Source organism: Mobula birostris, chromosome 8 (genome assembly GCF_030028105.1).
Source record: "Mobula birostris isolate sMobBir1 chromosome 8, sMobBir1.hap1, whole genome shotgun sequence".
NCBI lineage: Eukaryota > Metazoa > Chordata > Chondrichthyes > Myliobatiformes > Myliobatidae > Mobula > Mobula birostris.
In genome coordinates, this window is record NC_092377.1 from 74,325,712 (window position 1) to 74,352,318 (window position 26,607).

Here is a 26,607-nt window from a genome sequence, read left to right on the forward strand (position 1 = left end):
TAACTTCATGTCATGCTTAAGTAAACACAGTTACGTTCATAAAAGCAACACTGAGGTTATTCCTGCTTACCACTCATTGGGCAAAATACTAAAACGAATAATGGTTGTTGTCATTATCCAACTTAGTACTGCTGACAAAACTAGGCAATTTTCCTTTAGCAACCTTCCTTTGCCGGAACCCAATTACGTTAAGAAGCTTAGAGTTCAATTGAAATTCCTGTTCTGCACAAAACAGTGAATCGGGAGATGCTGCATCTTATTAGTGGAGTGCTGAAATGAAAGAGAGCACAGCTTTGCACAATTTACAAACCGGATCAGACAAACATGCACCCAGACATAGTTCTGAATAGCTTATTCAAGACCCTTTCATTTAACAAATCAATTGAGAAGTCTAAAGCGTGCTTCAGTTCACTATTAAATCCATCTTCGCTCACTAAAAATTGTCAGTTGCTTAAGGCTTTCACTGAAATACTGAAACATGGAGGGCGTCTAGGTCCTCAAAGCAGGTTCATCATTCATTGGGATTGTCATTTATTTGTGATCTAATTCCTAAAGTACTTTCCCCATATACCTGTCAACCTTTGCTTAGCTAAAATCTGTCCTTCACAGTTTTAAAATTAACAACCTTTTGCACAAGCGTAAACTTCATTCCTGAAGTGTCTGGCCTTAACGCTTTTGTATAGTCTTAGAATCTGAAGCTAATAGAATAGGTACAAAATAGTTTTTACCAGCTCCATCACTTTACAATAATACCTTGAAACTTTTACAAATTCCTTTCTAACTCACTGACCTGCAGAGATTACAAACATAGTTTGCAGGCAGTGAAAAACAATCACTGCGATGCACAAGCACTGAGGTATGAGAAAGCAAGTAGTTTGCTCTTTTATCCTCAATAGTGTGGGTAAAAGCTGAACCTGTCAGCATCTAAACCTCTGACAAATTTCAGCTCTTGTACCAATGCAGACAAAATGTGTACGCTACTGTTAAAATCAGAAATGAAAGAAACAAGAGGGTAATAATTCACATTCATTCAGAGTTCACTATGATTTAAACCCAAATACCTCAGTCTTATTATTCAAAGATGCTTCATTGAAATTGAATAATGGCTGTTGTCATTATCTAACTTGGTGCTGCTGAATGATTAGGATGAATGAACAAGTTGTTTACCATTTGTTTTGAGATTATAAAATATGCAGTCTTGGGAATTTCAGATGCAGTATCCAATTTAATATTTCTTGTTAGGGGTCTAATTTTCACCTGAGTAAATCTTCCACAGAAATAAACATTGTAAGGATCACATTCTGTTGCGCATTTTGTAGCATAGTAACAGGCCATGAATTTGCTGTTAATGAGACTTGGAGAGGGATGCATGAAAAACAATATAAAGAATTTAGTTTCATGTCTTGTAGCATATACAACTTGGAAGAGATCTAAGCCCTGCCTTTTGGCTTAACTCTGAAAGGGTTCTATTTGATGCACCTCATTCAACTGTAAAAAGAAAAGTAACCAATACAGAAATTAAAGTAAATCTGGGAATGATGTTGAGGTAGATACATACATGCTTTCAGATCTGCCAGCTAACATAGTCCAACTGAAGTATCCACTTGCCTGTGCCGATTCTGAAATGATCTCACCTGAATCCTTGTTTTCTGTTTGACATCAGAGCAAAATGCTGAGACTTTACAACACTGTTCTACCCATATTGTAAAAAACGCCTGATTTAGGTACAAGTCCAAAATGTCACAGATGAATTCAAAGATAAAACTGAGATGTTACCTCATAACCACGCTGTTTATTATCAGGCTAAATAAGTTGATCTAAATCACAACAGTCATCAATCACAAGGATCTGTTAGAATAATTGAAAAGTTGTGTCTTTCAAAATGCTATTACTGTTCATTTTATTTAATAGACATAAAGTGAAGGCATCGTTTTCTACTGATTACATCCCAAATTCATGGCACAGAGAGAATAACAGAAAAAAAACATGTTTAATAGGTAACGCTGGCTATTTAATGAGTTAACAATACGGCAGTAAGTCAGCAAGATAATCTCCAATTTTATCTATTTGGTTCCAGTTTTTAAACAACAACTGCCAGTTACTATTACATAACCATCAGGTAAAGCAAAATTTTAAAACATTGAAGGAAAAAGAAACCATTCTTTTTGGAAGTCTCAGAAAAGTAAGACACCTATCTAAACATTGTCTAAAGCAAGCATGCACTGCCAGATGTTTTAAAGGATGCATAAAGCTAATAAAGAGTGTGTTCTGAACATTTCCATTGCAAATTAGACAGAACTAAGGGCTTTGAACAGTAGATTTGGAAACTAGGCTCCTGATTAGACAAGAATGATGACTGTCTTGGCAAACTCTGATGGGTGTCAAAGGTAAAATAGGTGTGAGAAAATTAGCCCCAGGGGTTTCATAATGAGTGATGTAAAATGATCTGTGAATTTGCTTCCATACATTTTACACCGCTGACATAATCTATCATTCTAATATCACACTGCACATCAGCACAATTAAACAAGGCATCTAAAGTCTACATCACAAAGAGTCAGCTTGGTAACAGTTGTGCGAGTCCTACCCAGATTGTTCATTTTACATTCACTTTGGCACCAGCTAAAGCTCTGTCAGAAATTTAAAAAAAAATTACCAAAGAAATGGGCCAGACACAATGGGCCAAACGGTCTCTTCCTTGTCAATTTTGGGAAAAATAATTGTAAGAAGAGTAGTTCTTAAAAGGGGATCAATCAAAGTTCATTAACCAAAATGGTGGAGGTTATCCTGAAGTTGACCACAACAATTAGAATAATGTATTTTATTCAAGACCCACTCCAAAGGCTTGGACCAAGATCTCACTTGAGCACTAAGGAAATACTGTGTTGTCAGACATGGCGTTTTACAAATAAGCTTATTTTATGTCTCAGGTGGATGCTCAAAAATGTTCCGCAATATCCCTCAGTGAATAAACAAAAGCATTTGTCTCACAAAGTGGGTGCTCAAAATAGTGATTAATTTTAAGGATTTACTTAGTTTGCAGGAGATTATGTTGTGACATCCAGAGATTCTGTAAAATACTATCTTTAATCTAAATCTCTTTTTTTTCTGCTCCCAGGATAGGGAAGAGAATAACCAGAAAGACAGAGGGAATGCAGGAATGGATTATAAAAGAGTACTTATCCTAGCAGGATATGTGCTTTCTGGAAAAGAGATGGCTGAGAGGTGAAATTGATGCAGAGTGAATAGGTAGCGGCTGCAGTGATTTCATTTTTAGCATTCCAATGGCTTGACCAGTTGGATACACAGATCATTTCACTGTGGAACTAGGGAGCATGGTCTGCACTAGAAAGGGGTAACTTTTGCAATTAAGCTGCACAAAGAAGTGACAAAATTAGCTCTAAAATTATGAGTTAGTGTTGAATCAGAGAGGAAAAAAAACCTACAATATGAACTGAACTGACACCTGGTATAAGAGAAAGAATGAGGCCTAATTGCTCACAGATAATGTAATAGTCTGCCATTTATGCTTTACAGATTATCACTTTGGCTGCAAGCTTCACTTCCATAACTTGATTTGTCGCTGTTGGGACATTTTTTACCTGTAGACTGAGTACTCTAATACACTAAGTTAGACTGCATTTTTGGAGTGAGACGATGCATCAACAGATATCAAAGGTCCTTCATCAGAATTGATGATCCTAGTTCTGAAGGGTTGCCAACTTGAAGCATTAACTCTATTTTCCCCTGAACTCCTGAATGCATCCTGCATTTTCTGTTTTATTTCAGATTTCCAGCATCCACAGCTTTGCCTTACTCACTCACATTTCTGACCTTCCTCTTTTGCACTACTTTCCATAACCCAGAACTCAGTCAAATTTTGGGTGCCTGTGCCCTAACTCCATCAAGTCCCATTACCATTATCCACATGTTGCTGATCTACACTGTCCTAAATGAAGTAAATATCCTATTTTACAAACTCAGATTTGATCAAAATAACCTGTTTTATCATTCCTTTCACAATCTTTAATCTTTGCAGACTAACAATCATGCATATAACTGATTCTCTGAAGCTTGCCTTGTGATCATGCTTAAATTTCATTGCTACACTGCTGGAGCTTGTACATTCAGATGTCAGAGCCCTCTGGAATTACATTGCTTAACCTGTCACCCTCTCAACAACTCTTTATTTAAGAACTATTAAATAATTTTGATTAAAACCCAATTCAAACATTTGTCATCAAATGTTCTTTTGGTTCACTGATGTATTTTTTTGTATCTTGCTACATTGCAGTATTAATAGAAGTTGCTGTAGCAACTTTCCTTTCTCCTACTGGGGCAAGCAGTCTGCTCAAGAAAGGGATACTAGCCTTCACTCCAAATCTTGGCAATAGTTAAAATAAAGTTGGACACTGTTTTCTTTTCCACCAGAGAATTGTTTCTTTTTCTTTTCGAAATTGGCTATTCCCGGTTTTCCTCCATGAGCCAATGTCTCTTTCAAACAAGTAAATATTGTGGTTAATAATCCCAGTTAATAGCAACTACTGACTATGCATGAAGTCTAACAGTTATTTTTAGTTTAACAGAAGTATGTTATTTCTCAGCGATATCTTCCTGGGTGAAAGAAAAGTCACCAGTCGATTCTTTTTTTTGACAAAAATACAAAAAAATGCTACAAATCTTCAGCAAGTTTGCCAATATCAGACAAGTAGATAAGGGATGCTGATTTTCCTTTTCAGAGGCTGAATAATGTATTTTTCACACCAGAGTTAAATTTATTGACATTTCTACTGTTATGAGGCACCTTTAATCTAGTACTCATTTGATACTACACAGGAATAATTTGCAAGTAGGACAGATAACCTAATTTTCAGTTTAAGAGGGTAGATTTGCAGAGTGCTTTGAGTGAGGAAGGAATAGAAATGAGGAAACGCTTATGTTGGGATTTCCAAGGCTTACAGAAGACAAATGAACTTACTAAATACCTGCGGTGTCATCAGCAGATGGGAGGAGATGAGAGGAAACTAGGTAAAATGGATATGTATGGCAATCTGTACGTGCAAGCAGAAAGTGAACAAGTTTGAAAAAGTTAGCAGATTTATGAAAAAGCAAAGAGACAATATCATTGCTCTAGATCGACTTCTGTATGTCAGTTCTGGAGTAAAATAGGTTCCTCTTGGATGAAAAAAATGCATTCTAACCAATGCAAAACTTTTTCTATATATTTCAGGCTGAGAACCAAACATAGTGCAGTGTTAAGGAATTGGCAAAGAAAACAAAAAAAGAAATATCTTGATTTTTCTTTTATTTATTACAGAAAAGTTATTTATTTCTATTTTAAATTTTAATTCAAAGAGAATGGGATCATTAGGTCAGTTCTGAGATCAGAGGAAGATTACAAAGAGAACTCGGGCTAAGTCATTGCATGTTCCATGGGACATCAGCATTGTACTTTTGGGCTGCTTTAGTGTCAGTTCTTTATGAATAAGCAGTATCAAAAACGTAATACTCCCGATGTAATGGAGGTGAACACAACTTGTTCAGATCAAAGCTCTATTGACCAATAAAACAACAGCTCTGGCAGTCAAAATATTATTTAGAAGCACATCATCAGATCGAAAGATTCCCTTCAATAACACAATTACAAAACATAATGCAACTCAGATTTTTTATACACAAAACTGAATAAGGTGGCACCTAAACTCGAGCACAAAATTGTACCATATGCCTTCTGGAGGGCTGAAGGGCTACAACCCGCCTTCAAAGACAACACTGGATCTTGCATTAGCCACACATAGTCTTCATTGTCCACTTTCTGTTTAAAAGAAGAAATAAGTATAAATATAGCTGCTGCCAAGACAGGAAATTTCTCTTCGAAGAACATTTATGTCATCTGTTTCATTGTCTTAATTCATGGTGTGCAATAAATGTTTCTTTAGCTGTTTAATAGTCTGGTGAACAAATGGATCATTTGGCAGATTCTGCCTGGTCTATATAAGCTAAGGTTTCGGAATTAATGCTTGCATTGTATAAATGAGCAGAACTCAGCTGCCTCTGCGACATAAAAAAAATGCCTCATCAGTCTTAACGTGATCCAGAGCTTCTGCAATCATGGAAGAATACTACAAGTTCAAGGTCAAGCAGATAGAATAACCCTGAATGGAGCCATTGTGAGTCAATTGTGGACATCTACCCAATCAGAGTAAATCTGAAGACCTAACGAGATTTATAAAAAAGCTAAGCAACAATAGAAAAGTTTTCAGCAGATAATATTTCAAATATCCTTTTTCTGCTGTCTTTAACATATTCTACTCTATGAAGCAGCTGAAGAACGAGACAATTATAAACAACATTATGACTTCAAATTCATTTTGATCAAAAACTTCTATTTAAATATCTTGAAAGCTGACAAATCCGATTCTTGGACAATATATTTTGATTTTTATTCTATTATTTTATTTATCAAAAGCTTATTTTAATATTTCTTCAAACAAAATTATTCTGAAACAAGAACCTCCATACCTTCTTCACATTCATCAATAAAGGGTATGCTGTCATTATTTTCCTTATCTTCTCCTGCAAAACATTGATAATATTTGGTTATATTAGACTTTTTAAACTTCCAGCATGTGCATCAAGTTGTGTCCTGTGCAAATTGCAAGTAAAATAAGTCTGCATTACTGCGTCCTTTCTAGCATTCCAAAGGAACCATTCTCCCTGTAACACTCTTGTCATTCTTCATTAAACACCTCTGTTCAGGGCACAAGCATGGTCATCAGTTTCCAACTGCTTGCCATTCTAACTTCTCTCCTGGGTGTATTTCTCTTTCCACACTGTTCCAATGAAGGTCAGCTGAAGCTTGAAGAACATTACCCCTCACTTTACATCCTTGTAATCTTTGAAAGGCATCAACAAAGGCATGTTAATGGAGAGTTTTAATTCAATAATCTACTATCCAGTATTGTACATTGTTCAGTAGTAACAATATAATATTACATTGTTGCTTCAGAAGAGTCACTGCTACCTTTGCTTCATGCAGTTCATAAGCAACCAATTCTCTACTGTGAGGGGTAATGGGTTGCAGTTCAACAAGCTCTGTAAGGAGGGTGATTTCTGGGATTAGAGTCTTGTAGTAGTGATTGACTGTCAGTGATCAATGTGGCAGAATCAAGAGGTAATATTGGGAGAGGGTGGTTAGCCCCAGAGATTGGTTGAGGTTGTTCTGACATGGACATTGGCAGAAGGGTGAAGATTCAGATTCATTTATTTATCACATGTATATTGAAACATACAGTGCAATGCATTGTTTGCATTAACAAACAAAACAACCCAAGGATGTGCTGGGGGCAGAATTTGGTGGCACACATTCTGGCATCAACAAGGCATGTTTGCAGAACAACATGCATCTTTGCTATTGACCACAGGACTCTCTGATGATGATGATGATGGATGAAGATCATGAACTCCTGGCCTATCTGATGACTGGAACTCTGAAAACTAGGCCTCGAACTCTACTCTTGCCAGCTCGCATAGCTAGGGTGTCACAGGCCCTCATTCCGCCTGTCCTCATGGAACTCCAATCCCAGAACCCACCATTGACTCACTTACCCGGGGGGGGGGGGGGGAGCACCAGCCTTCATCCTCGCTGGTCTGCTGACCTGACATCCAAACTGGGGTGCATTTTGTCCCATATCCACATCATTGGCATTCAAATGCAGAGCGCAGAAGGTAGGCCTAGACTCCAGCCTCACCTCCAACTCTCCCTACTCCTAAACAATAACCTGATCTCCAACTCCCCTCTCGGTTCCATAAATCATCCTTACAATCCTAAAAATCAACTAAAACTGAGCTATGACCTTGATGGAGACCACAGCTCTGCACCATCTTGACCAGTATCAATTTGTATTGAGAAAGAGAACAGGGTTCAAAAAGTTGAGAACTCTTTTGGAAATGTTCAAGACATCTGAAGCTTTAAACAGATCTCATGATTCTTCCAACTTGATAATTAAGCTTGCAGCTGGGAACAATAAAAGATGCAGGAATACCTTACAATTGGGTGATGAAGTGAAATAACAAAAAATTATCTTTCTGATCTCTTGCTTCAATTGAACTGAAGGAAGAATCAATTGTGGCCAATTTACATCAAACACAAAACACTTGTTAAGAAGTTTTAAAAAAATCTCTTTTTGTCAATGACTTGCTGGAAAGACCTTAGGACAATTAATAGGCGCTTAAATTTACCAGAGGCTTCGGTAACTCAGTTGATAAATGCATATCCTGAGATGAAGAAATTTCTTTGTTATCATTCACTTTCTGTGTACCAAATGCAAAAAAAAAAGCAATTTTGCTGGCAAACAGGGCAGAATTGAACATTATTATTGCTTGATTGTTTCGGCCTCACTGTTAATACTTGTGAGAAATTGTTTCATTCTATGAAAAATTGATGACAATGAATTCACTCAATTGGTCTGAAGTTTTTTTTGTGTCTGATGAACATGAGCTGGTTGTGGAAGTTCCTTCACAACACCACTGTTACAAGAACAAAAAGAGCATCAGCTTTTACTCCCTGCCTGATATTTTTTTGCTGGAGGACGTGGAGGCTAATTCAAAACTACTTAAATCCACTCTCTGGCCTCTGTACAACTGCTCCTTCAGACAATGCATAAGCTGTACTTTTTAATAAAAATACATTTTCACACATTTAATAAAGGTCCAAGCGTATCAAATGACTTTGATAAGGCCTTTAACAAGGTTCCGCATGGCAGGCTGATCTAGGAGGTTAGGCCGCACGGGATTCAGGGGGAACTAGCAAGGGAAATTCAGAATTGACTTGATGATAGGAAGCAAAGGGTGACGACAGAAATTTGATTCTCTGACCTGAGGCCTGTGACTTGTACATTGCTCAAGGGGTCAGTATTGGGACCTCTGTTATTCTTATTTATGTAAACGGATATGAATATACATGGCACAATGAGCAAGTTTACATGATATTAAATAGGGGGGCAGGGTGGTCTTGTTGATAGCAAAGCAGGTTACAGTGCATTGCAAAGAGATCTTGAGATCGTCAGGAGATGGGCTGAGGAATGGCATATGTCTTTGAAATTAGGTAAGTGTGAAGTAATGTATTTTAGACAGTCAAACCAGTGTAGGATTTCTACAGTGAATAACAGGACACTGATGAATGTTGTGAAATAGAGGGACCTGGGAGTATAAGTGGACAGTGGCTCCACAAGTAGACAAAATGGTGATGAAAGCATTAAGCATGCTGGCCTCATTAGTAAGGGCATAGATTTAAGAATAGACACATTATGTTGCAGGGGAGGCCCGGTAGCATAGTGGTTGGTGCAAAGATCTACAGCCACAGCAAGAGGGGTTCAATACCAGTTGTTGATTGTAAAGAGTTTCTACATTCTTCCCATGACTGGATAGGTTCCCTTCAGTGCTCCATTTTTCTTCTACGTTCCAAAGGCGTACAGGTTAGTTGATGGATGAAGCATGGCGACATTTGGAGGCTGCCCCCAACATATCCTCAGACTTTGTTAGTCTTGTCGCAAATGGCATATTTCACTTTATGTTTTGATTGACAAATAAAGCTACTCTTTATCTTTAGATAAAGCTATTCTTTAGTTATCTCAATAACAGGTGAGGCCGCACTTGGAGTATTGTGTACGGTTTTGGTTATCCTGTTCTAGGAAAGACATTGTCAAGCTCCAGTGGGTGCAGAAGAAATTTACAAAAAGATGCTTCCTGGAGTAGAGGGCCTGAATTATAGGGAGAGGTAGGTCCCGCTGGATCTTTATTCCCTGGAATACAGAAGAATGAGAGGCGACCTCACAGAACATATAAGATCCTGATGGGTACGGATCATAGTCTTTTCTCCAGGTTTTGGGGAGTTCAAAGCTGAAGGGCACAGGTACAAAATAAGTGGGGAGAGATTTAAAAAAGACTTGGAATGCACTGCCAGAGTAATTGGCCAAGGTGCACCATTTAAGAGGCAATTGGATAGATAGATGGTGGGGAGGGGCTCAGGGGGTTACAGGCTGGGAGGATGCTTTGGTCGGCATGGACCAGCTTCCATGATGTGTTACTCTATACTCCGTGAGGACAAATTGGTGAAACTTTTATAGGAACTAGCAGGACTCTCATGCAGAGTTCAAGGTGATACGACTTCATTAAATCAACATGACGGCATATGACAGGATACAATATAGACATTAATCAACTGTGCGAATGTGCATGGTAAAACAATTTCACTACTACAACTATCTTTCTAAATCTTTTCCCTTTGATTCTTAGATTATCTTAGTCTCCCATCCTCTACTTCTCTATTGGTTGACAAATTTAGAAGCAATGCATGTTATATCATATCTTGAGACTTAAAACTGATACTTTCAGTTCAACTGTAAACTTCCAACATTTTAACTTTGATAGTTTTGAGTATATGAAAAGATGTTTTCCATACGATATTTTATGTTTTACTGAAGATGCAAATATAATTATTACAAAGCTGAATCACTGCAGGTATTAATGATTATAAGAGCATTTTGAATCTCTCTTTAAGCTGTTTCTCATCTTCAAAAACAAGAAACTGGAAATTATTGAAAGAATGGCTCCTGCAACTGCATAATATTAATCTGCTTTCAGATGAATAGCATTTGCTGTTTATTTTAAATTGGTTCACATCATTAAAACAGAGGACAAAGAATTCATAATTAACCTCTTAATAGTTGGTTGGGAGTGCTTTATCAAAGTACATCATGAATAATTTATGAGAGGAAAGCAGATAATGAATGAGTAGAATACATAATTGAGGATTGGTTATAAGAACACAATGCTAATCAATATGAATTCTGAATGAGGATTAAACAGTGACCCAAAATTTCAAGGATATGTCAAAAGTCCCGTAAGGGCAAAGGTCTGTAGACTTCTGAAGCAAAGCTTATCTCAAAATCTCTACTATATGATACCTAGTGCCTTATAAAACAAAAGAAGGAAAATTTATACCTCTTGAGCTTTAACAGATAACTGCTGACGTAGATATCCGATAAGATGATGCTGCATTCTAGAATTCTATGGCATCATCAAGAAAAGGGTATCTTTTTAACATATAGTAATGCAAAATATAGGTTATCAGAGAAAAATGGGCCTTTGTGCTTTCTCCATCTCCCTTTCCTCCTCAAAACTGTACTTGGACAAGACTTATTACTTGCTGTGAGAGAGCCAACTTGTACATTTCATCATTTTTCTTCCTTAGCTTTCTGCACTTCAAGGGAATATGGATACTTAATCAGTAAAACATATCGTTGATCTCAGTTTTCTCCATTAACTACAATTACAAAATTACAGTCAGAGAGTCACAGAGCCTTTGGCCAGACATGTCCATGCAGTCCATGTTGCTTATCTATGTTAATCACGTTTGTCATGTTAAGTCTGCGCTTTTCCTACCCAAGTAACCGCCCAAATGCCTTTTGAACATTGTAATGTGCCTGCCTACACCACATTCTCTGGCAGCTCCTTCTATATAACCTCCACATCTGTGTGAAAAGTTGTCCCTCCTGTCTCTCTTAAGCTTCTCCCCTATCACCTAACCCATGCCCTCTGGTTCTAGACTCCCCTATTTTGGGCAAAAGACCCTGACTACCCTAGTTATGCCCCTCATAAATGGATTCCCTAAAGATTCATTTGCAGGTTGAGTTGGTGGTAAGGAAGACAAATGCAACATTATCATTAATTTGAAGAGGACTAGTATATAAAAGCATTGGTCAGATCGCACTTGGAGTACTGTAAGCAGTTTTGGGCTGCTTCTCTAAGAAAGGAAGTACTGGCATTGAAGAGTATCCAGAGGAGATTCACTAGAATTATCCCGGGAATGAAATGGTTAATGTATGAGGAGCATTTGATAGCTCCGGAGTTTTGAAAAATGAGGGGGGAATCTCAGTGAAACTTATCGAATATTGAAAGGCCTAAATAGAGTGGACGTGGAGATGATGTTTCCCATAGCAGGGCCACAGCCTCAGCATACAGGGATGTCCCTTTAGAAGGAATTTCTTTAACCAGAGGGTGGCAAGTCAGTGGAATTCATTGTGAAAGATGGCTGTGGAAGTCAAGTCATTGGGTATATCTAAAGCGGAGGTTGATAGGTTCTTGATTAGTAACAGCATCAAAGGTCATAGGGAAAAGGAAAGAGAATGGAGTTAAGAGGATAATAAATCAGCCATGATGTATGGAGAAGCAGACTTGATGGACCAAATACCCTAATTCCATTCTGATGTCTTATGTTCTATCGTCTCATAATTTAATACATCTTTTTAGTATCACTCCTCAATGTCCTACATTCCAATGGAAATAACCCAGCATATCCAACCCCTCTTCATAAGAAAAGCCCCCTATTCAAAGCAACATCCTGATGAATCTCTTCTGAACTCTCTCTATTGCTACACATCCCTTCTGTATTATGCCAACTAGAACTGTGCACATGATTTGAAGTGTGACCTGACCAATGATTCCTATAGCTGCAACATGACAACACCTCAGCCTATTAAGGCAAGCATGCTGAGTAGCTTCTTCACTACTCCACATACGCTGTCATCATTTTCAGTGAACTATTAACTCTCACCTTGAAGTTCCAGCATTACATTATTATCGTACTGTATATGTCCTGTTAGTATTTGATGTCAAAAATGTATTATCTCCTACATGTTTGAATTAAATTCCATCTCCCATTGCCCCATCCAATTTTTCAAATAATCAATGTTTCTCTGTGAACTTCTAAAAACTCTTCACTACCTATTATTCTACCAATTATTTTGGTGCCATTATCATCAAACATACTAATCAGTCCACCTACATTCTTACCTAAGTAATTTTTATACCTGACAAACAACAGTTATTCCAGCACCTATCCATGCAAAACACCACCAGTTGCAGACTTCCAGCCAGAAAGACAGCCTTAGACCACTGTACTTTGTTTCTTATCTCTAACGCAATTTGTCAACTATACATGGACTCCATGTGCCCTAAACCTCTGGACCAGTTTACCACGTGAAACTTCATCAAACTCCGTGAAAACCACATCTACTGGCTTGTTTTCATCTATTTTTCTTAGATGTCGCCTCAGAATCTCAAATAAATGTGCAAGACAGAATTTCTCCTGAATGGAACCATGATAACAACTCCTGATCAGTCTCAGGCCCTCAGTGTGAATATAAATCCTGCCCCTTTGAATGTTTTCCAATAATTTCCCCACTACTGACGTAAGGCTCAGTGCCTGACCCATATTCATCAACTGGCGGGTAGTAACCTGGCTTAACCCCAATGCACTTTTTGAATAAGGGAACACCATCAGCTATCCTCCAGTTTTCTGGTACCTTATCCGTGGTTAGGAGGTGGAGGACACGTCAATCAACAGAAGCAGAAACCATGGTAACTGGCCATGGTCTGCTGATCAGATAATATCTATGCAGACAGAGTTAATGTTTCAGGTTGATGGCTTTTTATCAACACAAGGTATTAACTCTGTGCCTGCTTCCATGGATCTTCCCTGACCCACTAAGTATTTCTAACATCCTCTACTTTAATTTCAAATTTCCAGCATCTGTAGTTTTTTGTTTTATTTCAGAATCTGGAAGAGTTGAATTCAGTGTTGACATAGGAGGCTGTCATTTGTCTGGTCAAAAGATGAGGTGCCTTTCCTCATTATTACCTTAAATTTCATTGCTACGGTGTAGAAGGTTGAAGACAGAAAGATCCTTGGTGATGGAGGCCTGAAGTTTTGGGCCACAAAGGAAATTACATCAAGAACGGCCACTACTGGATTATAAACTGATAGGGCTATTAGTCCCAGGGCAATTAAGACAGTAACCAAACATTTGCAAATATATTAAATTCTATTGTTAAGAGCTTAAGCACACAAAAAAGTGACTGGAATCATGGATTAAAACGGAAACCTTTGACATAAATTTAGCGATAAATTGAAACAGGGTTGCAACTGAATCATGAGTAGAAAATAAATAAACCTTGATACAAAACTGTAAGAAGTGTACATGAAGGAATAAAGAAAATAAAATTGTAATAATAGAAACAATATCAAGGCATTAGAGTTTATGGATTTAAAGTGTTTCAGCGGAATCTCTTATGACTGATCTGAGAAACGGCAAGGAATCAATCACGTTACTGGCAGATTATTATAGAATGACAAACACTGGAAAGGAAATTAAGGTTGAAAATGTATTTTGACCAAGCTTTTGGTTAAGTACAGCAATTATTTAGTCTTAAGTGGAAGGAATAATTAATAAAATGAAGCACTCACTGGATTAAAAAAAAAACACATTACATTATATCTAGCTGAAGATCCTGAGATGCTTTCAAGGAGTAATAATCAAACAATATTTGATATTGAGGCATGTAAGATGCCGAAACAAGGGACCAAAAACTTGATTCAAGAGCAGGTTTTAGGGAGCAACTTAAATGAAGAATAAGGTAAAAAGATTTAGAGAGAAATTCCAGATCTTAAGAGAGAAACATGAGATTGCAGACACTGGAACTTGGAGCTGCAGACAATATGCTGAGGAAACACAGCCGGTCATGCAGCATCCTTGGGAGGAGAGATATTAAGTTGATCATAGAGAGGAGGAGAAGAACCAATTGAATCCAGGGATTTGTACCAGATATATCACTACAGAGGCAAAAATGATAAATGATGGAATACTCTGGTCTGGAATACCAACAGAGAGGGAGGGAGAGGGGGATGGAGACATGGAAGGAGGGGGAGAGGGGGAAGAAGGGGAAAGGGGAGAGGGCATGAGGGGAAACGGGGAGAGGGGAGTAGCAGGGTGAGCAGAGAGGAGAGTGAGAGGGAGTGGGAGGAGAGGGAGACAGAGTTAATATTTCAGATTGATGACTCCTTATTAGATTTACAGCAAATGCTGTTTTTTTAAAATTTTGGCATGGTGGTAGTCCGGTTTATTGGATTGATAAGAATTAGAGAGTGCAAGCATACACTGGGAAGGGGAGTCTGTTCGAAAAAAATAGTATCTCTGGAGAGAGAAGAATAGGAATGGCAACTGTTCAGACAGAAAGGCTTTCATTTAGGTACCAAAATTTTCATTCTTTTTATGATGGCCTAAGATGCTTTAGAATCAATGAAGTGCTTTGAAGTGTGGTCATTACAGTTATGAGGGAAACTTGGAATGATGAGGCAGGAATGTTACTGAATCTATTATTCAGATTTATGGTGGTCAAAAGGTAGGACACAATGTTCTACATCTTGTATTTGAACCAAGATGCTTGAGAGGTGACCTTACAAAAACCTTGAAAATTAAGATACATCATGATGAAACAAATGGTGATGCGCTGCGTCTGTTAGTCAGTGAGTAATAGCACAATGAACACATTTAATTGTAAAAGGACTATGAATGGTGGTTTTAAAATAAATCAACTCCTTGAAAAAGAGACAATTGAAGTCACATAAAGATGATAAAATATTTATAAAATTACATGGTCATTAGAAATACAGAGCAACTTACAAGCACATTCTAAATAATCTGACCCAAATGAAATCATAATTGAACTTCCATTATCTATTTAATGATTTTTATGCAAATCTCAGTGCTTCCAGAGTGGCAACACTTCAAAGCAATCTTTCCTAACTCATTTGGCAGCAGCCAAGACTAATTGAGAAAAATAGAATCTATTTCCATCCAGGTGCACCAAACAAATCTAGTGATCAATAACAGCCTAGAAAAGTACTTTGCATCTTCAAGCAGTACTGACAGGTGAATTGTAGCTATAAGCTTCCTTAGGAGGATACTTTGATAGGAGTGGATGGAATAGAATCGGAGGAAGTTTGTGAGGAGCAGATCCACTGGTAAAAATCAGTTGGGGCAAATAAAATTGTCTGTTTTTGTGTTGTAATTGCAATGATATTTTGCTGAACCTATGTATATCTTGATGATAAGTGAGTCCGAGGTTATAACGATAGGCTAGTATGGCAGAGTGAGAGAGATTAAACCGAATGATAGAGCAACCATACGTTCTGCTCTGAATCCTGGTCCTTAATCCCTCATATTTCAATTTAAAGCAACAGGGGCATAAATTTGTCAATCCTCCTTAAGTTGACATCCCTGGAAATAAAATAACACCTGTCTAAGTAAGGACTTCATATAGAAATAGCAGTAATATTCTGTATATTAATAAAATAAATGCTGTGGGAGATACAGGAAGTTAAATACAATGTGATCATCACAGAAATATTTAAACTTGTGACTGTCAGTTGGTTGCCTGAAATCCGAATCTCCTGGAAAAGCTGGAGGCTGTGAATCTTCCCCTCATAAGTTAAAGCAGAAACCACAAAGGAAATGAAGTTACTGGTGATTTGTCTGGAATGCAGATGGATTGGTGAAATCTGTTTTGAGTTAGTGGCAGTGGCAATAAGACCAGAATTGTGCTCTCTAGCTGTGGTTTTTGGCTACTGCAAATTAAAATTCTGAGCACTGAGAAGTCAGTCACAGAGTTGCATGGCACAGCAAATAAGACCTCAAGCGAACTTGGCCATGCTGACCAAGTTGCCTAACTGAGTATGTTTTATTTGCCTGCCTTTGAGCATATCCCTCTCCAAACTTCCTATCCATATATGTGCAATTTTTAACTGACTTTTAAATGTAATTGTACTCGCCTCTATCACTTCCATAGACATCTTGTTCTATTTACCTACTACCTTACCAACATTTGTACATCCAACTCCTGTACTGAAAACCTGTCTAATGAAAGACAGATTTCCATATATCTTCTTCACCACCTTGTCTACTTGGATTGCTACTTTCAGAGATCTGTAGGTCTCTCTGTTCTCCAATGCTTTTCAGGCTCTGCTATTCATAGTGTATAGTCTGCCCTGTTATTTTTTTTCCCCCAAAGGTATCATTTTACACTTGTCCAAGTTGAATTTTATCTGTCATTCCCCAGTCCACTGATTCAGTTGTTCAAGACTATACTATAAAGTTAGATAACCTTTTAACTAGCCACTATACCACTAATTTCTGTGTCACCTGCAAATTTACTAACTCTGCCACTCATATTTTCCTCCAAAAATATATGGAGGTGGAAATTCTACTTTGCTCAGTTTTGCTGAGTGGGTGCTGGAAACAACTGAATGCAATGTCAGGAGAAAATATTTGAAGAAAGTCAACACCCTGTTCCCCACGTCCTTCATTTGATTCCATGCTCTTCAATCAGATTCTATCATCTGTAGCTTTTTGTCACCGCCACCCATCACCTGCTAGCTTCAGTCACAATTTGCACCCTCCCCTTCTCTATCTGCCTATAACCCATCCTCACTTGGATCCACCCATTCCTTTCACCTTTTTATACTGACGACCTCCCTGTATCTTTCAATTCACATGAAGGCCTTGACAGGAACATCAAATGTCTATTTCCATCTACAGATGCTGTTAGACTCATTGTTCAAAGATTCATTTACTATCAAAGTATACAACTCTTCTTCTCCAGATAGCCATGAAACCAAGGAGCTGAAGTTCCTCCATCAATCTACTTGTTGCTCCAGATTCCAGTGTCTGTAGCCTCAGAATTTAAGTATCTAAACTGGGCGATGACCGAGCCTCCTGTCCAATTAAAGATTTCTAGCTAGATGTATTTTTCATCATCTAGCTTCACACTTTCAAAATTTATCTTATAGGCTGGAATCTTTGTTAAGGCATTTTTTTTTTTCATTTCTTCATTTTTCAGAACCTGGTCATCACCAGCAAGGCCATCATTTATTGCCCATCCCTAAGCACTCTTGAGGGCTGTTGGTGGACCACCCTCTTATATTAGTCTAATTCTTCTGATGAAGCTACATGTCTGATGTTGTATGAGAAGCAGTTCTAGGACTTCAAACTGGAAATGGTGTAGGAACAGCAATATGATTCAAAGTCAGGATGGTGTTCAGCTTGGAAGAAAATTTGTAAATGGGGTATTTTGTGCCTGACACCTTGTATTTCTTGATGGGATGGGAAGTGCTGTTAGAGTAACCAGAAGAATATTTTATAAATAGTTACAGCCATTTGGTGCTGGTGGCAGACGGAAAGAACATTTAGAGTGTCGACATTGGGCTAATTAAGCAGGCTGTTTTGTCTTGGCTGGTCTCATGATAAGGGAGTGGACCAAGGAATGTTGAGGGGAGGAAATGTTACATTTAGAAGGTTAGGGATTTTTGCAATTCTGAACTGAGCTATGGATGCTCAGTTGTTGACCATACGTAAGGTTTGTTATCGAGTTTTGAACATTTGAGGATCAAGAGATTTGGGGTGGGGCAAGAAAGAAGGTCAGCACAGATCTTACTGAACCATGGAGCAGATTTGATGAGTCACACAACCTAGTTTGCTCCTATTGATTATTTGCACGAGGACACAATAAAGATGCTTCAGCTGTGAGCACCGTTTGTCAATTTTCAGATTCATATTACTATGCTTGAACAGTGACTCATACTCAGCTGCTTTAGGCTCCATATTTTAGAATCACCCTCCTTTCTTTAGTTCCTCTTTCAAGATGTTCCTTAAAATCTCTCCTGTCATAAAATCTTATGCAGATTTAAATGAAATTTTATTTGATACTCACTCCGACATACCTTGAGGTATTTTTATTACATTATGGTGCCATTACTTCGCAATGGCAAGGATTCACACTCCGGTGGCTTTACAATTAAGGATTCTGAAGCTCTGGCACAGAAGAGTAACTGAGGCCTGAGGTAGATCAGCCATGATCATATTATAAACCAGACCCAGATGGAGAGGTCAGGCAGTCAATTTTCATATATTTTTGTCAAAATATTTATTTGCAGATGGTAGCAGTTTTCAAGGACCGATGGCCAAGCCCTATTATCTTAAATGCTACAATGAGCCCACATGGGAATTTTGCCCTATATGATAGAAGGATCGTTCAAAAGACATAATTCCTTTCCTTGAATATTCAAACTGGGACCACAATCCATACAGTGGCAACTGTGCAATGGCTGTCCAATGCTCCAGGTAGTACCTCAAGCCCAGAAATTGGAACACATCATGTTTTTCCTTCAGGTCCAGAACGACAGAAGATCCAGGATAAATTCAATCCTGGTACATAATATTGTTGTTTTGATGGTTATTCATAAGTTACTACAGCATATTCTTATCTCTGTTATACTTTGCTAACTTGAATGTCTGTAATTTTTCTAAAAATATTTTTCAGCATTATTTATTCCTGCAGAGTCCTGCTCTGTGAACCAGCCTATCAATCACAAGAAAGTTAGCCTATTTCATTGTCAAAAGACGCTGGTCTATGTTCTTCCAGAATCAATCAATAAGCCAATAGCCTGTGACTTTTCTGGAGGGGGTTGGCACCATTAGAAATAGCTCCCTCTGTCACTCATGTGCATGTATATATACACACACACACACACACACACACACACACACACACACACACAGAGTTCATTATCAATATTCCCCAGATTAAAACAAGAAAGAAACCCCTTCTACTCACTGACATTGTTCTCTCACTTGGCTTTCACTAACTTTACAAACTTCCTTTAAAAGCCTTTATTGAAATTACTCAGGTCTTCAGTCAATCCCTGTGGAGTCTGAAAGCCTAAATCTAATTGCAGAACACTAAGACATGCTTGACGTGATGGGAAAGCCCTGAAGCTTTGAAAGACTGAAATGTCTGACCATCTGCTTCTCATACCAATGAACAAATAATGGTGTCAAAAGAGAAGAGAAATGGCACTCAGTACCTGGGATTCTTTTAATTACTAGTTTAGTGAAACCATCAGCATGTGGAAGACATATGAAAGCAAGAATGTGAAATATCAGTTCCCAGTGTGACTGCCTAAAAATAAATAGGAAGTACCCATCAATCATGTTAGCATTTAATTATCTTAATGCTTATTTTCCAAAAGTGGAATCCTGTTATATGCAATTGGTCACAAAAGAAATGACAAGCAGATGACTGAGTGGTTCTGATTTGTATTAAACAACATTAGAAATAAACTAGAATTGGTACAGAGCAGATCATTGCAAAACAACTAGGTGCACATTATTAGCTTTCTTCCATGATTGAAGCAGAGCTAAGGGCTGATTATTTGTCCTTTTCCTTGTGAGATGGTTTTAGCCTATTTGCCATTCACCATCACCGCAAATTCCAGTTGAGCCACACTTGGTCATTATATGTAGTGCCTGAGAATTTCAACAGCAAAACTTTTAATACCAGCTTTTTTTTCCCTGATACATAGCCTTTGTAAAGAGTTATCTCTTTAATACACGTTAATTAAATACAATAAAATAAAATTTGGTGTTTGACAATTTGCCTACTGACACTTAGCTATACTACAGAATTACATCTTTAACATATTTCAATTCAATATAATAAAATAAAATTTTCTGTTTGACAACTTGCCTATGTTTTAGAGAGGAACAATTAGAAAATTAACTATTTTTAATGATAAGTTGCCAGCTTAAAGTAGCACTTGCATCAAGATCTTGATCTTTGTTTTTTGTTCAGAAGACAATCCAGGTTGGATATTGTTAGAAACTATTAACTGGTGCTGCAGTTATTGTTGAGCCTCAATTTGGATTGCAGGATACTAACTATTGTTTGTTTAAATAATAAGTACACAATGCAGTAGACAGCAGAGTATTGAAAACAAGACGAATTATTTATGTTAAAAAGTGCAAAGAAATATCTACAAATATGATTGCAAAACATATAAATGGAAATTGTTAAATAAATATTAAAATATGAAAATAAGACAATACTAAAATCTTTTTTGTCACATCGTAAATCACTTAATAATGCTGTTGATATCTGAGATGATTAATTACTCTGACATTCGTAAAGCATTATTTTGCTCTACCGAGCTGTCTGTCTATTTGTGGTTCAAAAGTAAATTTAACATTGAAGCTGCATTGTGATGTACTCAGTCAATTGATAGTAGCTTTAGAATTTTCTCAATAATTTTTCCATTTATTTGAAACATGACATATCTAGGAAAATAGGTCAGTCATGAAAGGGTGGACTAATTAATGGGAACATCTTCAAATTTAGGCATTATTTCTATTGCTTTTCCACCCTTCTATTTCACTGAGATTTAGAAAGGTAATACCTGCCAATTCATCGACAAAGATGTTCAGCAATGTTCACAATGTAAGAGTCTCTTCAATCCTAAGCAAACAGAGGAGCTCCAAGGGTTAATTAATTGGAGAAGTGGAGTATTAGATGGCTCATAGTGAACTGTTTCTAGACCTCCTCACTCATCAAACAGCAGATCTGTACCCCAAACTGACCTAGGAGATTAGTGTGCAAACTTAAAGCACATGGTATTGGGGGTAAGGTATTGGTGTGGGTGGAGAGTTGGTTAGCAGACAGGAAGCAAAGAGTGGGAATAAACGGGACCTTTTCAGAATGGCAGGCGGTGACTAGTGGGGTACCGCAAGGCTCAGTGCTGGGACCCCAGTTGTTTACAATATATATTAATGACTTGGATGAGGGAATTAAATGCAGCATCTCCAAGTTTGCGGATGACACGAAGCTGGGTGGCAGTGTTAGCTGTGAGGAGGATGCTAAGAGGATGCAGGGTGACTTGGATAGGTTGGGTGAGTGGGAAAATTCATGGCAGATGCAATTTAATGTGGATAAATGTGAAGTTATCCACTTTGGTGGCAAAAATAGGAAAACAGATTATTATCTGAATGGTGGCCGATTAGGAAAAGGGGAGGTGCAACGAGACCTGGGTGTCATTATACACCAGTCATTGAAAGTGGGCATGCAGGTACAGCAGGCGGTGAAAAAGGCGAATGGTATGCTGGCATTTATAGCAAGAGGATTCGAGTACAGGAGCAGGGAGGTACTACTGCAGTTGTACAAGGCCTTGGTGAGACCACACCTGGAGTATTGGGTGCAGTTTTGGTCCCCTAATCTGAGGAAAGACATCCTTGCCATAGAGGGAGTACAAAGGAGGTTCACCAGATTGATTCCTGGGATGGCAGGACTTTCATATGAAGAAAGACTGGATGAACTGGGCTTGTACTCATTGGAATTTAGAAGATTGAGGGGGGATCTGATTGAAACGTATAAGATCCTAAAGGGATTGGATAGGCTAGATGCAGGAAGATTGTTCCCGATGTTGGGGAAGTCCAGAACGAGGGGCCACAGTTTGAGGATAGAGGGGAAGCCTTTTAGGACCGAGATTAGGAAAAACTTCTTCACACAGAGAGTGGTGAATCTGTGGAATTCTCTGCCACAGGAAACAGTTGAGGCCAGTTCATTGGCTATATTTAAGAGGGAGTTAGATATGGCCCTTGTGGCTACGGGGGTCAGGGGGTATGGAGGGAAGGCTGGGGCGGGGTCCTGAGTTGGATGATCAGCCATGATCATAATAAATGGCGGTGCAGGCTCGAAGGGCCGCATGGCCTACTCCTGCACCTATTTTCTATGTTTCTATGAATTGGAGCAGTAGCAGAAATAAAGAAAAACAGATCAGCCACTATTTTTATGTTTCAGCTCCATTCCCCAGACACACCAAATTAAACAGAAAAATGTCTTGAACTTACATTTTCAAAATGTTTAACAAGACTACACCACAGAATTAGGGCATGGGTGGGGAAAATGGAAAATGTCCTTGTGGTTCTTTGCACCATGAATACCAGAATCAAACCCAACCTGTATGCACCTTTCTTAAAAGGCTGTCACAAGTCAATTTCTTTCTATGGTCTAGGCCAAAAAGGTTCTATTCAAAAGGTTCAAAGGGACATCTAAACAAGCCTGATGCATTTTGGAAACAAGTCCTGTGGACTGATGAAGTTAAAATAGAACTTTTTGGCCGCAATGAGCAAAGGTATGTTTGGAGGAAAAAGGGTGCAGAATTTTATGAAAAGAACCCCTCTCCAACTGTTAAGCACGGGGGTGGATCGATCATACTTTGGGCTTGTGTTGCAGCCAGTGGCACGGGGAACATTTACTGGTAGAGGGAAGAATGAAGTCAATTAAATACCGGCAAATTCTGGAAGCAAGCATCACACCGTCTGTAAAAAAGCCGAAGATGAAAAAAGGATGGCTTCTACAACAGGATAATGAACCTAAACACATCTCAAAGTCCACAATGGACTACCACAAGAGGCACAAGCTGAAGGTTTTGCCGTTATCCTCACAGTCCCCCGACCTAAACATCATCGAGAATCTGTGGATACACCTCAAAAGTGCAGTGCATGCAAGATGGCCCAAGAATCTCACAGAACTAGAAGCCTTTTGCAAGGAAGAATGGGCGAAAATCCCCCAAACAAGAATTGAAGGACTCTTAGCTGGCTACAAAAAGCATTTACAAGCTGTGATACTTGCCAAAGGGGGTGTTACTAAGCACTGCCATGCAGGGCGCCCAAACTTTTGCTTCAGGCCCTTTTCTTTTTTTGTTATTTTGAAACTGTAAAATATGGAAATAAAAAAGTTTTCTTGCTTAAGATATTAAAGAAATGTGTCATCTTTAACTTTATGCCTTTTGGAAATCAGGTCATCTTTTACTCGCTTAGCTATTCATAGTAACAGAAATTTTGACCAAGGGTGCCCAAACTTTTGCGTGCCACTGTATATACAGTAGTATATAGAAAATAAAGAAAATGTCAAAGTGGGAGAAAGAAGTTTCAAGAATCAGAATCAGGTTTAATATCACTGGCATTTGTTGTGAAATTTGTTGTTATGCAGCAGCAGTACATGGCAATAAATAGTAATAAAAATTGTAAATTACAGTAAATATATTTAAAAAGTTAAATTAAATAAATAGTGTAAAAACAGAAAAAAATGGAGTGAAGTGGTGTTCATGGGCTCAATGTCAGAAATGTAATTGCAGAGGGGAAGAAGCTATTCCTGAATTGTTGAAAGTGTGCCTTCAGGATTCTCGACCTCTTCCATGACGGTAGCAATGATAACAAGGCATGATCTGGGTGATGGGGGTCTTCAAACAATGGATGCAGCCTTTTTGAGGCATTGCTCCTTGAAGATGTCCTAGATGCTGGGGATGCTAGTGCCCATGATGGAGCTGACTGAGTTTACAACTTTCTACAGCTTCTTTTGATCTTGTGCAGTGGCCCCTCCTCATACCAGACAGACATGCACCCAGTTAGAATGCTCCCCACAGTACACTCTACATAAGTTGGCAAATGACTTTGGTGACATACCAAATCTCCTCAAATATAGCTGCTGTCTTGCCTTCTTTGTAACTGCATTGATATGTTGGGACCAGGTTAGATCCTCAGAGACATTGACACCCAGGAACTTGAAACTGTCTACCCTTCGCACTTCTGATCCCTTGATGAGGACTGGTGTGTTGTGTGTTCCCTCACTTTCCCTTCCTGAAATCCAGTGTCAATTTTTTGGTCTTACTGACATTAGTGCAAGGTTGTCGCTGTGACACCAATCAAACAGCCTATCTATCTTGCTCCTGTACACTATCTCATCATCATCTAAAACTCTTCAAACAATATGCTGAGCCACACATTCATGGGTGTAGAGAGGGTAGAGCAGTGGGCTAAGCACACATCCTTGAGGTGCACCAGTGTTGATTATCAGTGAGGTGGAGACATTATTTCTGATCCACACAGACTGTGGTCTTCCGGTGAGGAAGTTGATGATCCAGTAGGGGAGGGAGCTACAGAGACCCAAGTTTCAGAGCTTGTTGATCAGAACACTAGGAACTGCAGACTAACGTAAATACTAACATTGTACAGATGATCCAAGACTGCATGAAAAACCAGTGAAATTATATGCGCCGTTGGCCTATTGTGGTGTTAGACAAATTGCCATGGGTCCAGGTCCTTGCTCAGGCAGGAGTTGACTCCAGCCATGACCAACCTCTCAATGCACTGTGCTGGTTAAGATATTTTACATAGAGAGTGTAGATGGGCTTGGAATGAGCTGCAATGGGTAGTGGTTGAACAGGTGAGATAGTGCCATTTAGGCGGCTTGAGATAGACACATGAATGTGCAGGAAACGGGGAGATATGGATCATGTGAAGGCAGATTTTGCATCTTATTCAGCACAGACATGGTGGGCTGTGCAGTACTGTTCTATATTCTAATATTAAATTACTGAATGAGTACTTTGGATTACAATGGAACGGACAAATGTGAAGAAGGTATCCCTCATGTAATAGTGAAGGAGGAAATAACTGAGACTTTATATACATTAAAAATTTATAATGGAGAAGTCCCATAAAATTGGCTAAACTTAACGTAGGTGAGTTACAAGGATTGGGAGTATGTGTCATGTTTGTATCTTCAAAACATTGAAACTAATTAACTAGAAGAAAAACAAGGGAGTTTAGAATGCGTTTGCATCTCCACTTTAAATGAGGTGTGTACATATCAAGTGTTGGTATCATGATGGATGCTATTTACATACTTCTACAGATAACCTGCATGCTTTAAGTAAACAACAAATAATGCTGGATCAAACAATACATTTTAAATGTTAGTCCAATATTACTGAAATATTAAATACACACTCTTCCAAGCTTAGCTATAAATTCCAACTCAAATTAGAATGAATCTCAATTTATATACATATACTGTATACTTGTATATAGTCTATTATATAAAACAACTACTATATAGATATCAACCCCATAGTAAATTTTAAATTCTCCCATTCAAGCCTAAATAGTTAGTCGCTTGTAGAAGATTTCTTACTCTTGTGGGATAATGTCTTTCCTGACAAGCAGGATCACTGGGCTTGGCAAGTGAGCCTTGTGGCTGTGAAACAATCTCAGCTTCTGGTGCCTGCTCTGTGTAAGAGTTGACTCTGAGGCTGGAATAAGTGGTTCTGACAGCTCTGGACACCTTTCTTCTCCTTTTCTTGGCTTTTCTCTCTGGATCTATTTTGATCCTTTTTCTTTATCTATTATCTTTTCAACTTCTTGTCTTTATTTTTTCACACCTTCCTTTTTTCTAGAACATGCATCTTGATCTTGGGAAAGTGCATTTAGTTCACTGGTGCATTCTCTTATTAATCCTTCTGTCGCTTCCTTTATGAACTGATCTCTCCTCTTGGTTTCCTCTTCCACAACATCATTTGTTTTTGTGTCTCCATTGACTCCTTTCTTTTTGGCCTTCTGTTCATCCAGCTGGGATCTTGGTCTTTGTATCTACTTTTACAAGAAGCTTTTTGATTCCCACTTGAACCTTAATGCACGTGGTCTTTACACTCACAAAAGCTGAATGCTTGCAACTTCCGTGAAGCTCCTTGAACTCTCTTCTAGCTTAAAACCAAGTCACATTTCACAAGTAACTGCCTGATATATTAGCAGCTTTCTCAGATATGTAGCTTACAAAAACTTGTGTGGTCATAGAACTGCTTTTGTCACTTTCATGATTTCTCTAAGCAGCATGGTTCTTTCTTGGTCCAATATGCTTTCCAACCAGAGGGACAGAGGTGGACACCAACATCTGTTTTCCGTTTTTTATGCAATGGTTCATGGTGTACAACATGAAGACAGTTGTGGCATGATCCAGTATCTTTCTCAATTCCCTTTCAGTTGACTCAGTTACAAGGGATGTGCCATGCAAATGGTCGATGGATCTCCAACCAGGTTG

General features: G+C 38.4%; 1 protein-coding gene across 1 annotated transcript in view; it reads right to left on the reverse strand.

The window, feature by feature from the left end:
• Positions 1 to 1,969: 1,969 nt before the first annotated feature.
• The window catches only part of macrod2 (mono-ADP ribosylhydrolase 2), a 1,223,981-nt gene continuing 1,199,343 nt past the window's right edge, over positions 1,970 to 26,607 (reverse strand). Inside the window, exons 14-15 of the mRNA XM_072265467.1 lie at positions 6,523 to 6,576; positions 1,970 to 5,815 (exon numbers count right to left, since the gene is read on the reverse strand). Coding sequence (XP_072121568.1) covers positions 5,802 to 5,815; positions 6,523 to 6,576 — 68 coding nt within the window. The 3' untranslated portion in view covers positions 1,970 to 5,801. The remainder of the gene's footprint in view (positions 5,816 to 6,522; positions 6,577 to 26,607) is intronic.